This window comes from Plectrocnemia conspersa, unplaced genomic scaffold, assembly GCF_051122295.1.
Source record: "Plectrocnemia conspersa isolate PC_06_02 unplaced genomic scaffold, ASM5112229v1 ptg000002l, whole genome shotgun sequence".
Taxonomy (NCBI): domain Eukaryota; kingdom Metazoa; phylum Arthropoda; class Insecta; order Trichoptera; family Polycentropodidae; genus Plectrocnemia; species Plectrocnemia conspersa.
The window spans coordinates 14,506,324-14,528,885 of NW_028277166.1; the positions used below are offsets into that span (position 1 = coordinate 14,506,324).

The 22,562-nt window shown below is 26.7% G+C and overlaps 1 protein-coding gene across 12 annotated transcripts in view; it reads right to left on the reverse strand.

The window, feature by feature from the left end:
* Nucleotides 1–22,562, reverse strand: part of CCAP-R (Crustacean cardioactive peptide receptor) — a 165,557-nt gene that overhangs the window by 38,068 nt on the left and 104,927 nt on the right. For all 12 annotated transcript variants that reach the window (XM_088206125.1, XM_088206120.1, XM_088206124.1 and 9 more), the window contains one exon: nt 14,020–14,155. In XM_088206125.1, the coding sequence (XP_088062251.1) occupies nt 14,020–14,155 (136 nt within the window). The remainder of the gene's footprint in view (nt 1–14,019; nt 14,156–22,562) is intronic.

Below are 22,562 nucleotides of genomic sequence, written 5' to 3' on the forward strand. Positions count from 1 at the left end.
GGTTCTTCCTGAATGCTCAACCAATCATTTTGATATTAGAAAACTACCACTATTAAACATTAGTAGCGGCTTTCTGATATTAAAATAAAGCATTCTGACTGCGATTCAAAAATGGAGCGTTGTATAGGAATATAACATACAACAATGCAGTGACGTATCCAATATCAAATTTCCAGGAAACAAATATAAACTAAATATTTCTTAATATATTTGTTATACAATGTGAGAGTGTTGACTGTAAGGATACAATGCGCTTTGACAAATCACAAAGATTTATATGTTTTCAAATTCACAGAGAAATATACTAAAGATTATCCAAATACACAGACTACGAGCAAGACACTGGAAAAGACAGAAGCTGTGTAAAAAATAACTATCGACTGATGAATGTATCTTATTGAAGAATATTTTAATAAATGGTGCTAGCCAGTTTAAAAGGCAAAATTCATAGCGGGTAGTGCAAGGAAAATCGTATATTGTATTAAATATTTTTTTAAACAAAGCTTGGCACTTGGAAGGTCAAAAAAAAGACTACAGCGTCTCGCCGTCGGTTTCCGTTTATATTTTTACATCGTGCATTTTCGTTATTAAAAATAATGTAAAGTACATAATCCTCGAGTTTCGCGTTCATGGCGCCCGCATGGCGAATCGTAACGTCGGTCGCAATTGCTCTTTTCAGATTAAACGTCCAAATCAACGTCTCCTTAGAAAAAATTAATCTTGGTGAGACGACCACTTGCATCGTGGTGCCATGGTAAGACATGGCAGCTACATGACGCGTGACAACCTCCAAGCAAGTGCTTAATCGAAAGTTAACGCTCGTGTTAATATTTACATACATAAATATATTTGCGTAGCGGTCCGTGTAACGGGTTTAACACACGTATCGATGTTACATGTAAAAATACGTATTAAAATTTTAATATGTAGTATGAAGTGTGCAGAGTGACGACTTCGCCCGTTTTGGAGAATTGTATTGCGATTGAAATTCATGTGATGCTAGCTAACGTTATTTATACAACATATAGTCGTAATAAATTATGTTCAGCATGAGGATAAAACTATATATTACATTATTGTCCTAATATAGATAATATATTCGAATTCTATCCATTTTATTAGGATTATTATTATATATATATATTTCCATGTAATACAAGTATAAAGAGCAAGGCAAATTTCACCGAAAACGTTTGCGAGGTCTGTGTATGTGACTAGGATAGAACCAAACTATTTTACAGCTTTTAATTAAATTTTGCAATACCGTTGCGCTTCCCAAACTATTTATCATTACAGTTGGGTTTTTGTAAATAATTTTATAACACTCATACAAAAACATTTGGTGCATTTAAAAATTTCATGACTATAAAATGTTTATTTAATGCAGAGAATTTAAGGTATTTTTATGATTGCTATTAATTATGCTGCGCAACAAAATACTTTACGTTTTACTACATTAAGTGTTTTTTATGTTTCTTAGTTCTCTTACTATATGTTTAACTATAACTAATAACTATAACGATAATTCAACAAATACAATTAATTATTGAAATTAATTAGTAGTAGCACCCGATTTAATTTTTTTTGTAAGAATATTTTATTTGGATTTAATAAAAATAAAATAAAGATTTTATTTGGAAGATTATTTTTGCTAAAAGGTAATAATATTTAATGCCATTGTTAAGTCAAAATTTATATTTATTTAATTTGTTGTGCAACAATTCAGCAATGTTTTCCTTGGGTGTTCAGGTGTTTTGATGTTCTGGACCAGTGGAAGTGTGGCATATTGCGTCTTGTTGAAACCAAAGCTCTTTCACATTAATTCCATTCAAAGTCAGTAATCATGGATCTATAGTGCTCTCTATTGACTAACGTTTTGGCTGACACCATTTAAGAAATAAAGATCAATAATTCCACCAGCCCATAAAGCACGCCAAACAGTGACTTTTGAGAATGTAACTGCGTTTCAATAATAGCTTGTGAATTTTTTTCACTCAAAATGCGGCAGACACAAAATTTTGTGGTGAAAATGAGGATCAAGAGCAATCTCACCGAACCGTCAAGCGGCTTCGATTCTTAAACGAGTTGAATTTTGTAAGCTCGTAGATCAAGATCTTTCCGCAAAATCTTTCATAAAGTGGAGGGACACAGCTCCATTTGCTGTGCACGGTAGCGAATCGACTCATTCGTGTCCTCCTCAATACTACGCTCTACAGCAGAAAAAACTTCAGTACGCACTGTACGACGTCTCTGCGGATGCGTATTATCAATTAGAATATGCGTGGCGTGAAAACGATCCATGATTATTCAAATTACTAGCTCGGATGGATGTTTATGTCGACTGTAAAATAAACGAAGCGCACTGAACCACGATTTTCGGAATAGATTTGCACAATTTATAAGCGTTGTTCTAGCTTAAGTCTATTCATGGTAAAATGGTAAACTAAACTGAGCATAAATCAGCTGTCGCTGGAAAAAATGTTGCCAATTCGAAAAAAAAATTTCTAAGGAAAACAGCGACAATTTAAAATAAATAAATATATCACTTTATAAGTTGTAAAATTTCTTTACAACATAAAATAGCGCAACTTCTTAAAGATTTGTAAATTTTATTTGAGTCTATTCAGCATGGAAATTATTTTAAAATATTTCACATATAAGCGGTTCGATTTATTACAAATATATGTATATGAAAATAACGATCGATTCTGTTATAATATTCGATACGGCATTTATTTTGTGATAGTTCCCCTATAAGCTGTAAGATTCAATACAAATATATGTTTATGCAAAAAAAATCCTATGCATTTATATGTTTTAAATCGCTATTATAAAGATGAAAAATAATAATATAATATCATACTTATGTAAGATAAAAAGCAATGGATGCAGTTGTATGGTATGCTAAAACTCTCTTTGAAGCACGGAATGCGATAAGTATGCAAGTTTTCAACTGGTAATCTTCTTATTGTTTTCGGTGAAAATTTTCTTACATTGCAATGGCATTGTTCCAAATCTCTGACGAGATATGCGATGTGTCATAACAACCGTCTTGTTTATGAGCCACAGTGACAATCGAAAAGACGTTAGCTATTATTATTCACCAAAGTGAAAAGTTGACGAGGCGCGCTTAAAAGTAACTCGGTGTATGCTAATAATTTAATTATAAATTAATTGTACTAGTCAAATGATTACGTTAAAAGCTGAATGCCCTGCGGTAGTTTTCTTATGTAAAAGTTAAAATATCTGTTTTTATGATAAATAAATCTTTTCATCATAAATTTTATAATATTCATAGAAAGTATAAAAAAGCTACGATACATAATTTAAATAGCATAATGAATTAAATATGTTTCGTTCAGAGCTCTAAAGCTAACAATGTGCTATTGTAGCATTATTTAATATAATCAAAATTAAATTAGAATAAAATTACATTTATTTAAGTTGAAACGAAATAAATAACAATAAACAATGTTTAAATTTATATTAACGAAGAAGTTGATTATTTATACGCATTATGCTTTATTCGTTTTGTTTAATTTACGGTAAGTCCTTGACTACGTGTTAAATTTTGACTATGCGATTAATTAAGTCAAAAATTCGTAACGAAAGAACCATTGGTTCAATTTTGTTCTATATACGGTTAGTTTCAAAATATTTTCACATATTTATTTTAATTAAATTAAGATCATAGTAACATAATAGGTTACTCCAATGCGTCACAATAGTCAAACAAATATATTATATTATTTCAATTCACAAAAAAATATAATAAAAGTAATACATATTAAGAAATGAACAATACAAAAAGAACCGGACCAGCTCCTCGTAGCTGACATTAATGCCAGTCAACATTTTTCAATTTTTTCCAAATTTCCAATATCATTTTAGAACTATATATTATAGAGCAACTAATGAATCTTTACATCATTAAATCTTTATAAATTTATTTTTTAGTGAAAATATTGCTAACTTTGAAAAATGTTTCGAATCACTGCTAACAATCAACGTATGTTTAAATTTAAAACGCTTATTATTTCTAAAACATGGACTGTTACAAAAAACACATGATTAAACATGTGCGTCTTAATGTGCCATAGTTTTTTTTTTATGTATTGATTTATTGTGATGGAAGATAAAATTTAAGGAATGATTCATAAAACTGACACATTCAAGTTGTTCTGGAACTTGTTTTTTTCACACAAAGGGTTCCAAGAGCCTCGAAAAATTGACGATGGAGTTTTGGTGGAGCGCGAAAGCGGCTCTGTTTAGGTATACGAATTTTAGAGATCGACCAAAAATTGGCACAAATTTGATTTCAACTTTTTTTAGGAGAATGAATTTCCGCATCGAGAGATTTTGTCACCGTTTTGGTGAAAGAGTTACGGTAAAATGCGATTTACACTTAAACCAATCTCTCTAATGATAAATGCTATAAATCTGTTCTACATATTTATATAAGATTAACTATTTTTTCTTGCCACATTCGCAACCGTAGATTAAGTCGTTTGTTAAAACCACAACATATAGTTATTTGGAAGCTATATTTTATCACACGTCTAGTGTAATTAGCAAAGAAGGAAGTAAATTCGGTCTTGAGGATATTCGAGTGTCGAAATGCACGTACTGGTAATTGCGGCAGCTAATGGGTTAATAAATTACTAGCGTTCGGTTACTTTCTAGTGTCACAGCACACAATCTTCGATCGTAACACCTAGCCGTTACTGTTAATTGAGCGTAAAATTTAAATTTACAGCTATCAACACTCGACCGGATGGTAATTTTCCAATTATGCTCAAGTCAAAACTGAGCCGTTGTTGGACGAAATTTATTACGGCAGCGTTGAGAGTAATTAAGGGTCAGATTTGCTATTCAGTTAGACTGGTGACAAGTGTATAAATATTAATAAGGGTACACGTGAAATCTGACCCAAATTGGCATTTAACCGAGCGCGTAAAAATAACGGACAGTGATGGTTCAAGTTACGATGATTTAAAAAAATCATTTAATAAAATTTAACTGAAGAGCTAATATTTTTTCATAGAATAACCCTTAACGTTTGCTGATAAATAAGATAGATAAGGTTTAAAATATACATAATTAAATTCGTTTACCGACAAAAGCTTTAACCACCAATTAAAGCGTAATGGACGAAGGCTTCGCGTAACAATTACCGTTGAAAAGTATTTTTTTTCGATCTTACCCAGCAATTTGAATATGATTTTGTAAAAATGCTATTTATGTTTTCTGATACGTACTTTTAGCTATCAATGGATACTTTTACATTTAATTTAATTTATTTATATACTATTAAGTAGAAAACAATATGTATTATTGATATTATTAAGTGTATGTTGTATGTTTTAATATGTGTAGTGCTTTATGAACTTTATAATTACAAAAAGCATAAATGAATAATACCTTTTGTGATACAATAGGGTTTTAAATAAACACCGTTTTTTTCTGAACAAAGTATTTAGAAAAAAACGCGAAAAATGTATAGAGACCGGAAGAAAACGTATATAAAAAATTCAGTTGGGAGCAATAATTGTATTCGAATTGCATGGTTCCTTTTATATATTTATTTTATTTATTTATTTAGCTAATTAAATACACATTAAACAAATTTAATCGAAACATACATATAAAACATTTATTTATTAATGTACAAAGGTGTTTATTCCATTTTATTCTATTGAGGAAACCCGCTACATTTTTATATTAAAAAAAATATTATACAAATTTACACCTCTGTACAATATTCCCCTAGCCGTACTCGTTTTCTTATACCTAATTATTCATGAATTATTTCTATTTCTATGTACATCTTTATTTCTTATTAAATATTAATTAAAATACTCTGGTAAAAACTTAAATATTTCTTGAACATTTAACCATTGAAATCTATCAATCATACTTCTACAACTAGTAAATTTATTTTTATTTAAAGCTACTCTCATTGTCCTATTTTTTAATTTTTGCAGACATTCAGTGCTTTCAAATATGCTATTGAATTGACAGTAGAGTGCGATGTTATCAAATCTCTACTTGTTGAAACACTAACGATCATGCAGAAATTCTTTGTCAATAAAACAATAAGTTAAATAAACTGTCGGAACAAGCGAATTTATTTAACTTATATCAAGCAGAGCCACGCCTAACATTGACCAAGTTGTAGAACACAGAGAAAGCAGCCGCTTCTCTTTTTACGTAAATTAAAATTCAAAATTTGTTGCACAATAATATTAATTTATAGCTCGACAATTTTGTCTAGTATAAAAATCAGCCTATGACTGCTAGGCTAGTACAGTCTAATATTTATTACCAGACTATAGTTGCATGAGCGCAATAAACTTTTCCACGTCGTCATTCTATAGAATGCATAATACAGAGGTGCTGAGTTTAGTACATGTTTTTATTTGTTTAAGTAATGTCTACGGTTTTATGCTTTAATACTGTTAATAGATACTGTTCAAAACGTTTTTTAATCTAATGCACAATAATTAATTAATATTATATTTAAATAATCTCACAGGTGTGATCAAAATAAAATGCTTCAGAAAAGAAATCTTTACTTTACAAATATTCCTCATTTATTTAACAACAAACAAGCTACTCAAATAGAGACACGATGCAAAAATAAGATGTTTGTATGTGAAAGAAAGTGATATTTCTTCCTTATTTAACAAGTTGAAATATTATGAATATTCATTATGTCTAGAAGTCGACTCGGCTATTTTTTTTTAATTATCTTTGTTTGGACATAATTATTTTGATTGTATTTTTAGAGAGTAATACAAAAAGTGTTTATATTTTTTATTAAATTGTCTACGTGGGATTCTGTTATTATACAATAATAGTCGAGTGGTAGTATTTTTTACTTGATCCAGATTTATTTATCAATTGTTAATACAATCAAGAAAGCAATATTGAAAGCGGATATCTCTGTAAATTCCGTATATTTTCTCGAAAATTGTAGCTAAAAATAAAATTGAAAATACGGAAACGTGTTCCTGTTAACAAATGAAAATTCTCCACGAAGGATTTATAGTCTGGTTACTGGCATGTGTACGCTGAAGTTGACTAATGGCATCGACCTTCAAAACTATTTAGCTATATTAGTCGAAATACCTTGTCTCTTCCCTTCCGGAACTTATTGTTCCCTTTTCGTTCTATTTTCCTTGTTGTTTGGATTTTTTCCGGTAATTTTATTATTGGAACGCATTCTATTCTGCTACGACGAAAAACATCCCAAATCTAATTAAAATTAGCTAATTAATGTTCCTTGTCCAAAAGCTCGTTTTGTATAGTATTGAATAAGCCTCTTATCGAAGCGCTTTTGTTGAACATTTTTATTGCTAATATTATTAATCATATCGAGTGATAAAACATGACACAAAAAATAAGCAGTACTTTTAATTGTATCAAAAAAGAAAATCAATAAATGAAAAAAATATTTTAAGATCTTATAAAAGCTCAAAAAAAAGCAGTCTTAAACGGCAAAAATTATTGATTATCAAGCTTTTATTTTAACTTTTTTTAAACATTAAAACATCTGCATACAGAAGAAAAATTAAACTTGTTACTGCCATATTTAATTCATTAATAAATAACGTGAAAAGCAGATAACACAATGTATACACAGAAAAATAAATATGTTCCAAAAAATAAACGAAAAACTAATGCTACAACTTTTTCCATTAAATAAAAGCATACATAAATAACTAGTAGAGGTATTAAATAATGCAATTTTGAGAAAAACTACGCTAACAAAAGTTAAGGAAAGTATTCCAGATATTGGAAACAAATAAATCATGCACACTGAATACGAATTACTTGCATAACGCAATATGTATACTAAAAGTAAACATTTATATTTTAAAATATTAAAATTAAAAATATATATGTATTATATAAAATATTTTAATAAAAAATGTGTAAATATTTTTTTATTTTTATTTTGTAACATGTTTTCTGCCAGTATCGGTCCACTAACTTAATATTTTTCTAACTTTTTTTCGAGATAATTGTACGTTATAATCACATATTATGAAACGGCGTTTGATAAGGTCAATAATGATTTCCTTGTATTTTTTTTTTCTAATTTCGCATTTTCTGAGGATGTTACTCTCAAATTACTTGTACGATAGACATCAGTTCAAGTATGAAAAAATTTTTTTAGAACGTTATAATACCTTTACTAGAGTATCGAATGGATTTAATTTAGGTCCATTGCTGATTATATTGCTCCTTATTGACATAAACATAGCATCAAATCACATAATTTGTTTAATATTATATATGCGCACGACTTGAAAACTTTCAAGAGAGTGGAGTCGATTTCGGATTAATTTGACTCGCAGGAGTGTCACCTTTTAGTGTCAAGAAATGTTACACAATTTCATTTTTAAAGCATTTAATGCCGGCGAAATACTTCTACCATATCGGTGAATATATTCTAAACAGGCCTTCTTTTACTAAGGATCTTAGTAAGACATTTGAGAAGGATTATATATTCATCCTGCATATTACAGAGACTCACAGCAGACCAATAAATATGCCAGGTTTTATCTTAAAAAATGCACGCTATTTAAAAAAATACTTAGTATTGCGCACTCTTTATGATGCCCTAATCCGAAGTACACTAGGAGCTGGCTTTTTTATATGAATTTCTAGCGCTATGAATTGCGGCTCTAAAACGTACACAATAAATTCCTTAGAAATTTATACGGGTACTGTCTATTCTAGTTTTCAATGCCTTAATTTTGGGAGCGCTGGAAGCTCGCAGAAGTGAGCTGACAATGAATAGATTTCTTTGATCATTAACGCAGTTTTCGTCTCAAGTTAACTTATTTTTCGTTAATAATATTTTTTCACTTGCATATTTATAACACACACTGTTTGTTTATACTTTTGCGCTAGCTATCGCATACAATGTCTGGATAAAGTTTTCGAATTTAATTAAGAATTATTTAATTGCGTAGTCCTTTACGTAAAATTTCGCATTCAAAGCCATATCAAACGAGCATATTCTCACGCTGGTGTGTTTGTTTCAAAGATTTTTTAATTAAAAATTCATAAAGTATTTGTAACAGGGAGAGCTTTTGCCACTCGTGCTTTTTCTTTAAGATAAAGGTAAACAAATTTTACATTTGCATTTCTTTGTGTTAGATGGGTTTTAAATTAAATCCGCAGGCACTTGATATACTAGATTGCATACTTAAGTTTTACGGAATAAATAAAATATGTTGTAATGTATTTTTTTTATTTAAGTGTGTGAAAAAATAGCTGTAATACTATATATACCTAACCTATCAATAATACAGTATTAATAAAACATCAACCTAACTTAGTTTTGATGAATGTCACCTTTTTTAAAACTATGACAGGGACTTTTTTGCATTTCCATTTCCAAAAAATATATTAAGGTCCGAGAGTGCTTCCTTGTGAAACTTTTATTACAAATTTTTATAGAGTAAAATTTCCACAAATTTTTGTCGTAAATAAATTATGAGTCTAATACACTGCTATTTTATTTTAGTAAAATGCCGAGGACTTACTTTCTATGTTAAACTTGTTTTTGAAGAAAATATTAAGACTAAATCTAGTATTTTGTTTTCAAATTCGTAATGTATTTTATAGATAGTCATAATTATTATTTTAAACGTGAATCATATATAACTATACTAAGACCTTAGTGGACTATTTAATCAATTAAATTTAATGTTGTTAAAAATTGTATTTAATTAATAAACTACTTTTATCATTTGTGAAAAAATAAAAAAGGGGACTATCGAAATATTTTGAATCAAAGTCTCCAACATTTTATTCTATTGGAATTAAAAAAATAACCGAAAGCTAAAAAAAGTTTTTTTGAATCATTAAAATAAAAATAAAATTTATAAGTATTTTTTTTGTTTTATTTTTGTATGACGTAATATTTATATTAGTATTAAACAATTTGGTTAAACAAAATATTTTTCACTCAATTTCATTAAGCATTATTAAATTCAGTAATATCTTAAGAATAGAATTTGGCACAAACGATGTAAATTTAATTAAGAATAAATCGTCATCCTACTTGCAATTTATCAAATGGTTATAATAAATAAAACTACCAGTTGCCATACTATTTCTCGTGTAATTGAAGTGAACGTTCCTTTCAACCCAGATACGAAGAAAACATAAAAGAATAAGGTCGTAAAAATACTCTTAATACACTATATTGTACGAGATATAGTGCATGTTAACTTGCAGAAAGAAACAGCTTGTGATTGTTAGTTAACAAGAACTGAAATTTTGACATGAGATTAATGAACACTTAAAAATACTACGAAAGTGCATCGTCAAGTTTAGATAATAATTTATGCCACACTATTGATTTGAACTAATATTATATCATAATATATGTGTGTACCCATAAATAGACGATTCTCTTAATTTAAATTCAGTTCATTATGAAACCTTTACTAGTTAAACTCACAAATTTGCATTAAAGCTGTATCAACTGAAACAAAATTTTCGTGAAAATGACGAAAAAGGAATTTTTTTTATTTTATCATTTGAAATTCAGATCTACCGATGTAAAAGAGTGTTTTTTTTTACCAACAAAGTAAAATTTATATTATGCATATTTTATTTTTGATTTTATGGCGCAGTGACTTAATTTAGCCGATATACATATTTATTTGCATAAAATAAAAAGCTAAAGTTATTTTTTGCTATTTTAAAAATTTTAAGAATAGAATACTAAAGCAATATAATAAAAATTAAAAGAATTAATTGACAATTTATTATAATTTTCTAAATATTCTGGAAACTAGTTAATGAAACACGCTGTACTTTACTGCTGTAAGGTGGTTAAGTCATGAAATTAAAAGGATTTAATCTATACTTGAATTTAAAAATTGCTAATTTAACATTTCTAATGGATATCACTGCTTCTTTTAATTAACTCAACATACATCTTTAAGACAAAACTGAATGAATCGAATGTTATAAACAGCATTTGCAATTGCAATTTAACCAAAATTGTGACTATCTGAGAATATGAACAATAACACATGCAGGTATAATTGATATTAAACATGACTTGGAGAGTAGATTTTAAATTCTTAAAAAACAGCAATTCAATTTCTATATACATATTAGCTAGTATATTATCAGTTGATATTAACACGTTTCCTGAATTGCAGATATAATGTATACATGTTAAATCAGATATGTAATGTTAAGAATTATTTATTCAAGAGTCTCCATCAGATTTTCATAATTTCCAAAAGAGATGTCATATACGATGACGTCTCTTTTGGAGAGTACAATTATTTTTTCTCGTATGTAGCATACAAAAAGTAAAAGCAAAATTTACTACTTTTCGCTACTTTCATTATTAAACCAGATATTGATGCATTGGTATCGAAAAAATCATAATGTTTAAATTATTAATAATGTTTTTTGTGTAAAAATTTAAGTTGTAATCGAGCCATTGTAAATTTAGGTACTGTAATAAAAAATAAATATTTAATAGGCCTAGAAGATCTAAAAAAATATTTACAAACCAACGACGTATAAATGTGAATAATCATTTTTTTAATTCGAAACTATTGATACTAACTTGAAGGGACGAAAGTAAATTCGTTCGTTTTATCAAGCTAATTGGCAAAAGGATATTAAGTAATTGAAAATGTTTATCAAATCTGGAAACTGCATATATTTTGTAAATTGTTTTCTATAAATTAGTAATACAACAGATTTTTTTTTACAATAAATACATTGCATGAAAGTAACAAATATAATATTACAATCGATATATGAGTCAATAAACTATGTAATAAAATTAATACAGCGTATTTTAGATTATCTGTGTGCGGATTATGATTGAAAAAATGTTTTTTTTTTAATTAATTAAAAATTATATTTTCTGAGAATACATGTCTAGTTATATAATAAGCAAACGGTGTGTGGCATGCCTTAAAAATCTAAAAACCTAGATCATTTAAGAAGACTGAAATAAAAAATCTTCCCGTATATTATTACAACCAAAAAATAGCATTAAACGAAAGAGAGATCTTCTGAGATTGGTTCAAAACCTAATAGATTCCTGAAATGAGAGATTTTTTTAATAAAGGGTTGCCACAGAAATCCGTATTAATAAAAAATTATGCTCATTCTTATTCAAATGAAATCATATTGAAAACGAACAAATGTCTTATGGTTTCAATTTTTTAACCACCTAATCTTACAAGTTTAATTCAACCCATGGACTAAGGTGTTACGTATATCATCAATTAAACGGATTTACCGTGCTGGTCATTTTAAAACTCTTGCTGTGAAAGATGATGGCTAAGTAATTTCTATAATATAACGCTATATATTAAATAGTACAATCTTGGTTGAAAGTAAAGTAAATAACACTTGTTCTATTGTAAAAAAAATCTTTCTGACGTAAAAAATATGAATTGGATTTTAAAGAAACTGAGGCAAGTGTAATATGCAGATTACAAAATATTTAGATTACAAGTGTAATATGCAGATTACAAAAAACAATCTGTAATATGCAGATTAATAAACAAATTAAATTGTTCATAAAGTGTCGATTAGGAAAATATTGAGTAGTGGTTTAATTGCGATTCGAAGTGTTTTCAATGATTGGATATTATTTCTATTGTCACTCAAACAGAAGAGGAAGTGATAGTGAGAATACTAGTATAGCAGATATTAATAATATAAAGCAGATAATAATACTGAATTATATCGATTAAAGGGGTTTAAAATATTACGATGTAATTGATTTTTGAAAAATTCATTGTGATATACGAAACTTATTGAGAGAATCTCAAAAGAAAACGAGAATCACAGATTTTCTTAATAAATAAAAATTATTATATGTATTGTATATATATTACACATATTTTAAATACAATTACTTGCGCCCTTCCTTCCAACATTAGCCCAGATAATCAAGAGTATAAATGTACATGCATTAGTGATAACTACGAAATACGGTTTTAAGCCAAAAGGTTGGATAAAGAATTATAAATAGTACCTATTTTATGCTACTTTTAAACCATTGTCCTAAATAAATTGGCGTTATAAGCAATTAAAAATTAATTGTGAATATTTTTTTGCATTATCTAAGAACACATATAACATTTATAGGTATTATGTATGGCAAAAGTTTTAATATGTATAAGCTTAAATGAGAAAACCAAAGCTCATTTAAGCTCACTTTTTTTTGCTGCGCGAGAGATAAGTTTTACCAACTTATAATTAATTTAAGATTGACTTCTGGACAAAAATGGTTATGAATCTTTCTATATTTTCTACTCTATATAGTATTGTTAAAATAATAACTCATAATCAATGAATTTGCCAAAATAAAGGCTAAAAAACTGCAATTTGAATATTCATACTTAGCTTATAAATAATGCGTGTTATTATTATTTCTATAAGAAAATTAATGGAAAATAAATCTTGCTCAGGACATATGAAAAGCTAGTTATGTAATTGCCTTTTCGTATAAGCTGTGACCTATTTTTATCTCCTTTCTGGAGTTACATATGCTTAAACTAAAATGGGCATTATGATCACAGTAAAATTTGCTATCTACTTTCCCCTGAAATTTTTGCGAAAATGTATCAAGTATCATAGTATAATAAAATTTATCTGACTGCCTGTTTTATGTTTTTTTTTTTTATATTTACGATGCAACTGATTTGATTAAAACTTTACAAGAATTCGCGATAAAAAAACCATTAGCAGTCTTTCGAAATTACTTTTACCCACATTTTATGGTAATCAAAACTCATTATCTCCCTCGTATCTTAGCTACGTTGCAGTCTACGTTTCTGTTGTAAATTTGCGACCGCTACCACAAAAGCTCACCGACCGTGGACAGGTGATTTACCCCGAGTCACTCGCAATTATCTGATTGCAACAAGTTAGGGGTTGTGGGGGTGGTAATTTAAAAGCGCAAAGCGACGCAAATAGCTCCTGTTTTTTTTCTTCACCAACACTCACCTGCTATTGCCAACTGCATAATGAAATAGTTCATGCGGCTCTTTCGAGTTTTTCCCAACAACAAGGCTGCTATTACTGCGCTGTTTCCGGCCACTATAGCTATGAACAGGATCCACATCACGGCGAACTGGACGGTCTGAAAAGGTAATAATAAATTAATAAAATACTTAATTAAATAAATATATAAATTGTATTTATTATATAAGTAAGTAGTAATTATTTAAAATTAATTTACATACAAAAACATTAACATATCGTAAATATTTTACTGCAATAAAATATTAGGTACAGCTATGTTGTGTTTAAAATAAATACTTGTCGCTTCTAGCTGACGTGATTTAATTAAATTAGCATTCACTCGAACAGACAGGAAACCAGGTGGAATTGATATGAAATGCCATGTTCTATCAAATAAATTAAGAAGAAATACGCATTCTAAGCAATTAGTGCTACGTAGAATAATATAATGATCCAATTAAAATAGACAATTGAAAAGTCAATCAATGAAAAGGACAATTATGATCAATACATTGACAACTTCAATATTTTTTCAAGGATATATTAGGTAATTTAAAAATCAATCTCAATTTTTGAAATTTAGGGCAAGGAACTTTGTTGGAAGGTTTTTATCTCATCCACCTTATTAAATTAATGCATCAAAGCCTCGACCATTTTATGCTAATCAATTTTTTTTTAATACTGAAGTTAGAAGAAGGTCATATCTTAAGAAAGAAAATGTATTTTGAATCATAACAACAAAAATAAACATAAAAAACTATTTTATGTTTATTTTTGATTATCAATATTAACATATTATTTATATAATATCGTATAAGTTAATAGCTCTTAAGTGGTAACTTAGCCATGTAAATCTTTGATCTTATACTGTTTATTAATAAATTATTATATGTAAGATGTAGTAGCAATATAGGCAAGGGAATATCTCGATGTTTACAAGCAAATTGATATTACATAATTGTCCCGACATGTTCTATTAATAATTTCATCATGAATATAGAACATAATAATGTTTCAAAGCTACACTTAATAAATTATATAATTAAGCATCCATAGTCTTGATAGACTGCAATTAACTTGTAGACTAAAATAAAATATAAACACACATGGTGGGATTATTTATTTTAAATATTATCTGATTTATGTACTATTTTTTGACAATAAAAATGGTGAATTTTTAACAATACATCCAAGGCACTGAATCACAATTATGTATATAAGTCATAAAAAAAGCTTACAAGCAATTTCTTATAATTTATGAGCTTTCTAAAATACGCATTATATACATTATTTAAAAACACGAAAATAAGTAGATATACAAATGTGAATAATACGTATATGTGGTACAAGTTCGACTTGATCAAAATAAAATATTATTATTAGTTAATTTCTTAAATAAAAATAAAATTCCATGCGATGTATTGTTAACTATAATATAAGATCTGTAGATTATGTCTTATAGCTAAGTTTCTGATAAGGTTTATAACTTTGTTTTGATCGTTTTACGATAAAGTATCGTTCATTTTAAAGATTAAATTTTCATGTAACTTTATATAAGAGATTGTATCGCATAATTCCAACTTAGATCAAAGTTTCTTAATATTAATGATGTGGCTATATGATTGAACACTATAATATTATAAAAATAAACGAATATTTCAAAGTATAACTTTATTTATAATTGTGACGTCAAAAAGCAATATCGGTTATTTACTAACTATTAACCTTCTGTCTTTCGCCAGAACAGTGACAGAATCTCTCGATGCGGAATTAGAGATCGATTTTTGTAAGGGTTTAAACAAGTAAAAACATTTTCGGACCTCAGTTGTTCGGATGATTTAACTCTGATTATTCTCGAGGGATTTGAGCGATCGTAAACAATCATAGAAAACGCGTGGCGGTCGATTGTTTATAAAATATTTCATCCCTTCAGGGTTTATTAAGGGTTCATTCATTAATTAATGACTTAAAAATTAATATTTTTTTCTGTATGAAGATGATTTAAAATTGTTTAGATGTATTCATTCTGTTGCAGACTCTCTATTACAAAATTATAAATACATAATCTATACATTTTATATACTATTTTAGTTAAAGGTCCAACTCAGATAAATGTTACCATACAATCAAATACCTTTATTTGGTCACAAGATTAATTATTACTTTGTGCAGTTTGATTGTTTTGTTAATGCTGTTACTTGCTATCTATATTATGTTATTATCATAATAAGATTTAAGTTTTAGAATCATATTTACATATAATGATATGTTAACATTAAATAAAGACACGTCTAACACAATTTTATGTAACACAAAATAAATTTAGCAAATTCTTAAATATACTAATTAATGATAATTATCTTAAACAAAAATTAGTGTAATTTCTAAATTAAATAATTTGTTTTTATTTCTTTAGAAATAAGTTCTACTTTTACAATGTCTCATGTTTATATTTTAATTGAACAGAGATATTGATTTAAAAATCTTATTTTATTTTTTAATTTTTAGGTATCGTTAGTTTTAGTATTCTGTATAATTAAGTTATGAAAAATAAATATAATTAATAAAATAATGAAAATTTAAAAGTAGTTACTTTAAAAACAACTTATATTTACAAATTATTTTTTGTGATGATGTAATATCATAAATAATGTTATTTAATAATTAAATACTGTGTTATATTTATTAAAACATAACTCACAATACAACCTATTTCAATAACCATCAATTGCTACACATTAATCCTGATTGGTTGTAATAAACGGCTTACATCGTCACACAAATAGGGTGGTCCAAAAATTGTGACTTTTTTTAAAACTAAATATTGTATATTGTGCAGAAAAAAATATTATTATCTTAGATTTTAGATAGTTTATAAAAAAATATTTATAAATACTAGCTAACTAGATAATTTATTTTTTGTAGCAAAATAATTTCATTGTATGAAAACTATATGTTAAAGTTGAAATACATACTAAAGCTATTTGATAATTATAAAGTTAGATAATAACTTACTAATTATTATACAATATATACAACTTGACTATTAGTTTTAGATACGTATTATTTTTCCCAAATTTAACTACGTATACAGCTCATGAATTTGAAAAGTTGCAGATAATATGAATGAAAATTATTATATTAATGTATTTATTAGCAAAATTAAAATTTTAAAGTTGATTTTTTTTATTCAGAGATTAAAAAAATGTTTAATAATTTATATTTTGACTTTTTATTTAAAAATAATATTGACAATTTGTGTGAAAACATATTTAAATTTATGTTTGTAAGGAACCTTTAAAATTTAATAAATAAAAAGATTGCCAAATAAAATAATATAAGATGAAATGATTATTTTTAATAACATGCTTAGAATTAGAGCATAATGTTTTGTTATTCAATTATTATCTAATTATTATTTAGCTTTTTAAGAGAAAATATTTTTTTTTCTTAGTGAAGATTTCAACTCTTGTAATAATGTGAAGTAAAATTTTTAAATGCACTAAGCTAAACATAAGTTAGCATTATTAAAAGAAATTTAAGTGAAAAATTCGTTCAATGCTCGTATTTGTTTTTAATACTTCATAGTTAACGAGTTATGAGCATTTTTTTGGGCCATCCTATGTATCGTAAAATACAATTTAATAATTTGTGCACATCGTTTTCATCATCAATTTTGAGCAACCCACCCCAATAAATCCCCTAGTTACATACATACGTATGCGTAATATAACGAGTGTGTGCCTTTTGCAGGGCAATAAATTCGCATTTAAGCCGTACGCGTAAATTTCGCGCGTACTACGCTTTTCGACCTTTCCGACTAATTGCCCTTGCGAATTTAATAAATGCGGAATGTCGCGAAAAAAATTGCTATGCCTTGAAAGCCTCAAAAAAAAATTCAATTACACAAATCATTCCCGTTCAGCGTTTCGATTCATTGTGCGTGTTTTCGCACTCGAGATTTATCTCTTATTTTCATATTAATACTCCTTCGATTATTTTTTTCTCGTCCACCCCCCTGTTTCGAGTCGAGGGCACCGAAGGGTGAAACTGAGGGCCGCATAACAGATGGTTCTTTTTATTTAATTGCCGAAGGAAAATAATTATGTTTGGTGGAGCAGCGCTCGGTTTAATCCGGAGTCGGATTCTTCGAACTGTGTTGTCGAGATTCAACGTAAAAATTAAGGGGTAAAAAAAATCCGGCAAAGTTAACGCTTGTCTCGGGGAATAATATTATGTTGCATGCTTTTTAATCGGGGTGGAAAACAAGAAACGAGCACTCAAACACAGCTATAATTTAGCCTATAACAAAGTAATCAAGAAATCGCATACAAACCCTTTTAAATTATAAGAATCTAGTCGTTTTATATTATGAGGTTTACTTAAGTTATGCAATATTTTAAACCACTTCAAAAATTAAATATAGCATCTTTTGTATAATTTATTTATTATGGATATAAATAAATAATAATAAATAAATATAAATTGTGTATCAAAATAAAAAAAGACATTTTTATATTTATATATATACAAGTACATACATAAATTATTCTTAGATGGTTTTTTTAAAAGTATGATCCTACTTCGTATTAAATATTTTAAATTATTATTTCAGAAATATATGCGCAAATGTAATACAATATAAAATAGATTAAATATACTTTGTATTAAAATATTCAATAGTAAAAAAATAGGAATATTTGTACGAAATATAAACTGTGTATTTTATTCAACGGTCAGATAACTCTCCCTGAAAATTTTTTTAAAGAAGAACAGAAATGTGTAAAGGAATTATTATAAATATTTCTACAGAAATTCAATTACGGTTATTTTAGTGATACAAAAGTTAAATTGCTTATACGTTCAATCATAAGGAACATATTCATATAACATATAGATATACATATTCTAGGAATTTTCTTTGTATTCGTACATTGTTAAAATGAACCACATCTCGCACCACTTATTTTATGATTTTAATGCTTTATTTAAAATTAAAAAAAAACCCTTAATGAGAATAATTACTCTGAGGTTGTAAAGATATCTCAAAGATTATTAAATTATTAGCAATTATTAATCAATTATTATTAACAATTTTTACAATAAATTAAAATTATCTTGTTGTGATGATAATAATAGTTATTTTTGCCATTTATAAAGTGACTAAAACAACAGTAGGCTAGAATTTATGGACTCATTGTAGAATTCCAATGAGTGTTAAAATATCTGGATGGTACAAAGAAATTTTTATTTGGATTATATATTTTTAATATGTTAAAAATATTATATTTATTTATTTATTTATTTTATTAATTTATTAAGCTTAATAGCTAATCTTTACATATAACAAATTTAGTAAACATATATAAAAAATATATAAAAAATACATAACAGAAAGAAAAAATAAAAATATACAATAATAAAGACTTAATATTATAATTTATTTTTATATGTACGAAGGTGTTTTTTTATTCCATTTATGAAACCCGTTATATTTTTGCTGTTTCGGATTTCTCTTGGAAGACTATTATATAAATCAAAACCTCCGTACATAACTCCCCTAGCCGTACTCGTTTTCTTATACTTAATTATCTTTAAATTTTCTCTATTTCTAGTATTATATTTATGTACATCTTTATTTCTTATTAAATACTTATTAAAATATTCTGGTAACATATTATTTTCTAACTTATATATAAATACTAAAACATTCATACTCAATATTTCTTGAACATTCAACCATTCTAATCTATCAATCATACTTTTACAATTAGTTAATCTATTTTTATTTAAGATTACTCTCATTGCCCTATTTTGTAATTTTTGCAACATTTGTTTGTCTAATTTATTTAACATATTTAATAGTGTAGCTCAATAATTAAAATGGGGCAATATTATACTATTGTAAATTATTTTTTTTGTATTTATACTTAATATATTTCTTAATCTAGATAATAAACCTATTTTTCTACTAATTTTTTTTTAAATGTAATTACAATGTTCTTTAAAATTTAATTTTGTATCAACAATTACTCCTAAATATTTTATATTATCCACTATTTCTATACTAGAGTTATTTATTACTATTTTGGTACTATTATCTAACACATTTTTATAATTAATAAACATACATTTAGTTTTATTCTCATTTAATTTAAGTACATTATTCTTTAACCATATTTCTAATATACTTAATTCATTATTTAAATTATTTACAATTTCTTTAATGTTATCACCTATGCAATACATTAATGTGTCATCCGCAAATAGATGAATTTTACATTTTTTCACGTTATTAACTATATCATTAATATACAAAACAAATAACAATGGTCCCAATTTAGACCCTTGTGGTACTCCATAAGACACTAATTTCTCTTCAGAATATACATTATTTATTTTAACTTTTTGTTTTCTTTTATATAAGTAATTATTAAATCATCTTAAAACTATATCACTTATACCTATACTCTCCAATTTCTTTAACATTATTTTTCTGTCTATTGTTTCGAAGGCTCTCTTGAAATCCAAGAAAACTGCTCCAATGATTTTGTTTGTATCCTTAGCCAACAGCCAATCATTTATCACTACTTGTAATGCAGTTTCAGTGGAATGCTTTTCTCTGAATCCCGATTGTTGTTCACATATTATGTTTTGAGAAGTAATAAATTCCTTTAATTGTTTGATTACTACTTCTTTTATTATTTTTTCTATACAAAATTTGGCGAAATTAAAACATTTACTCGGACGAGTTTTAGCTCTAACGACACATAGCTAAATTTATGTAATAAATATGCGTATCGCTCATTCATAAACATAACAATACGTATTGATTTACTGTCAACACATAATAAATTAAATAAATGTCAAATACCAAGCTCGAATAATTTCAACAGATTTAATCCATTGATAAATGCTTTTATCAATTGTAATTAACGCTTGTGATTATTATGATTTAAACATGATACTAAATTTTAAGAAGTACCATTTATAAATATAAGATTCACTGTAAGCTTATAAAACTATAGTATTTTCTAGACACCATTTTAATCATTTGCTCAAAAGTTTATTCTTACACGTCACAAAATTACTAAAATCATGTTAACATAATTTAAATGTTAACATTATTATACATTTATATAATGAATTTAAATATAGATTAACCTATAACCTTTTGCTACATTTATCGTATAAAATAATAAGTTAACATAATTCATAAATCATGTCAGTGTTTTTTTTAATTAATAATGTTATAAAATACATTTATTTTTTTACATTATCATTTTTTCTAAAAGCAGTAACCTAACATATACCATAAATGTATGTTTATAAAATCATTTTTAATTAATAAATTAGTACTAGTTTGTCTTTAAAAAATGATGATATAAACTAATTCTGAATATAAAAGTCAACAAACCAACCATGTTTTATGTTTTGGTTTCTTGTGAATTACTACATAAAAATATAACGGTGCTTTAATGTAATTTTATAAAAGCTTGACATTTTTCACACTAATTGGTGAAGATAAAATGTGGTTATTACACAAAAACGTGACGTGAAAAAACACGCAGAAGTCTCATCAAGCGTTTTTAAAAACAGAAGTTCGCAAAAAGGCAATGTTTTATATTTGGTGGAAGTAAAACAACATCATGTAAATAAATCTTAATTAATCATTCACTGGCAACAGTAATTAAAATTAGATAATGTGTACAGAAATCGGGTTATTTTTTTTAGCAGATGTAGTGATAATGTCCTATTTATTTTTGCCATCGAAGCAACGATGATTTTATAGGGATCAAATAAAGAAGATATGTTTTTGATAACAACTGTATAAAAATATAAGATTAATAAATAGTTTTTTTGGAATAAAACTTTTTTTAACATATATATTAAATTAAACATAGAGTTTCTCATAAAAAAATGTTACATGCATTACTATATATTTTATTTTTAGCAAAGGTTATACAAATATTGTAGTATAGTATAAAATATCTAACAGAGCATTTTATTAATATGTTAATCTCAAGTCTAAAGTAATGAAAAAAAAAATATTAAGCATTTTTGTGTTTAACGTGTTAAAACACAATAATACTATTAATTTAAAGTTCAATTTTTATTATATACTTTTTTAGTTTTCTGTTTGTATTTTATCCTAAATGAAAATGTATCACTCTAGCTATATAAATATATTATAGGACTTTCTGTTAATTATTTTTAATTAAACGCGATTTTTTCTTAATAATAATATGTATTAATATATATTACAATAATATATAAAAAATACAATTTGTACATATGTATGTATTTCAAACAATTATTTAAAAACTAATGCAATATTCTTAATATAAGAAAATCAACAATATATCACAAAATCATTTAAAATAAATTAAAACATGTACGATACTATACGAGCAACCGAAACGATGGATGTATACACTATTAGAAGGATTGCTTTTTTTTCCCTTCACTCAAGAATTTGTTGGAACGAGTAATTCGATGAGATTAAATGCGTATTATGAAAATTG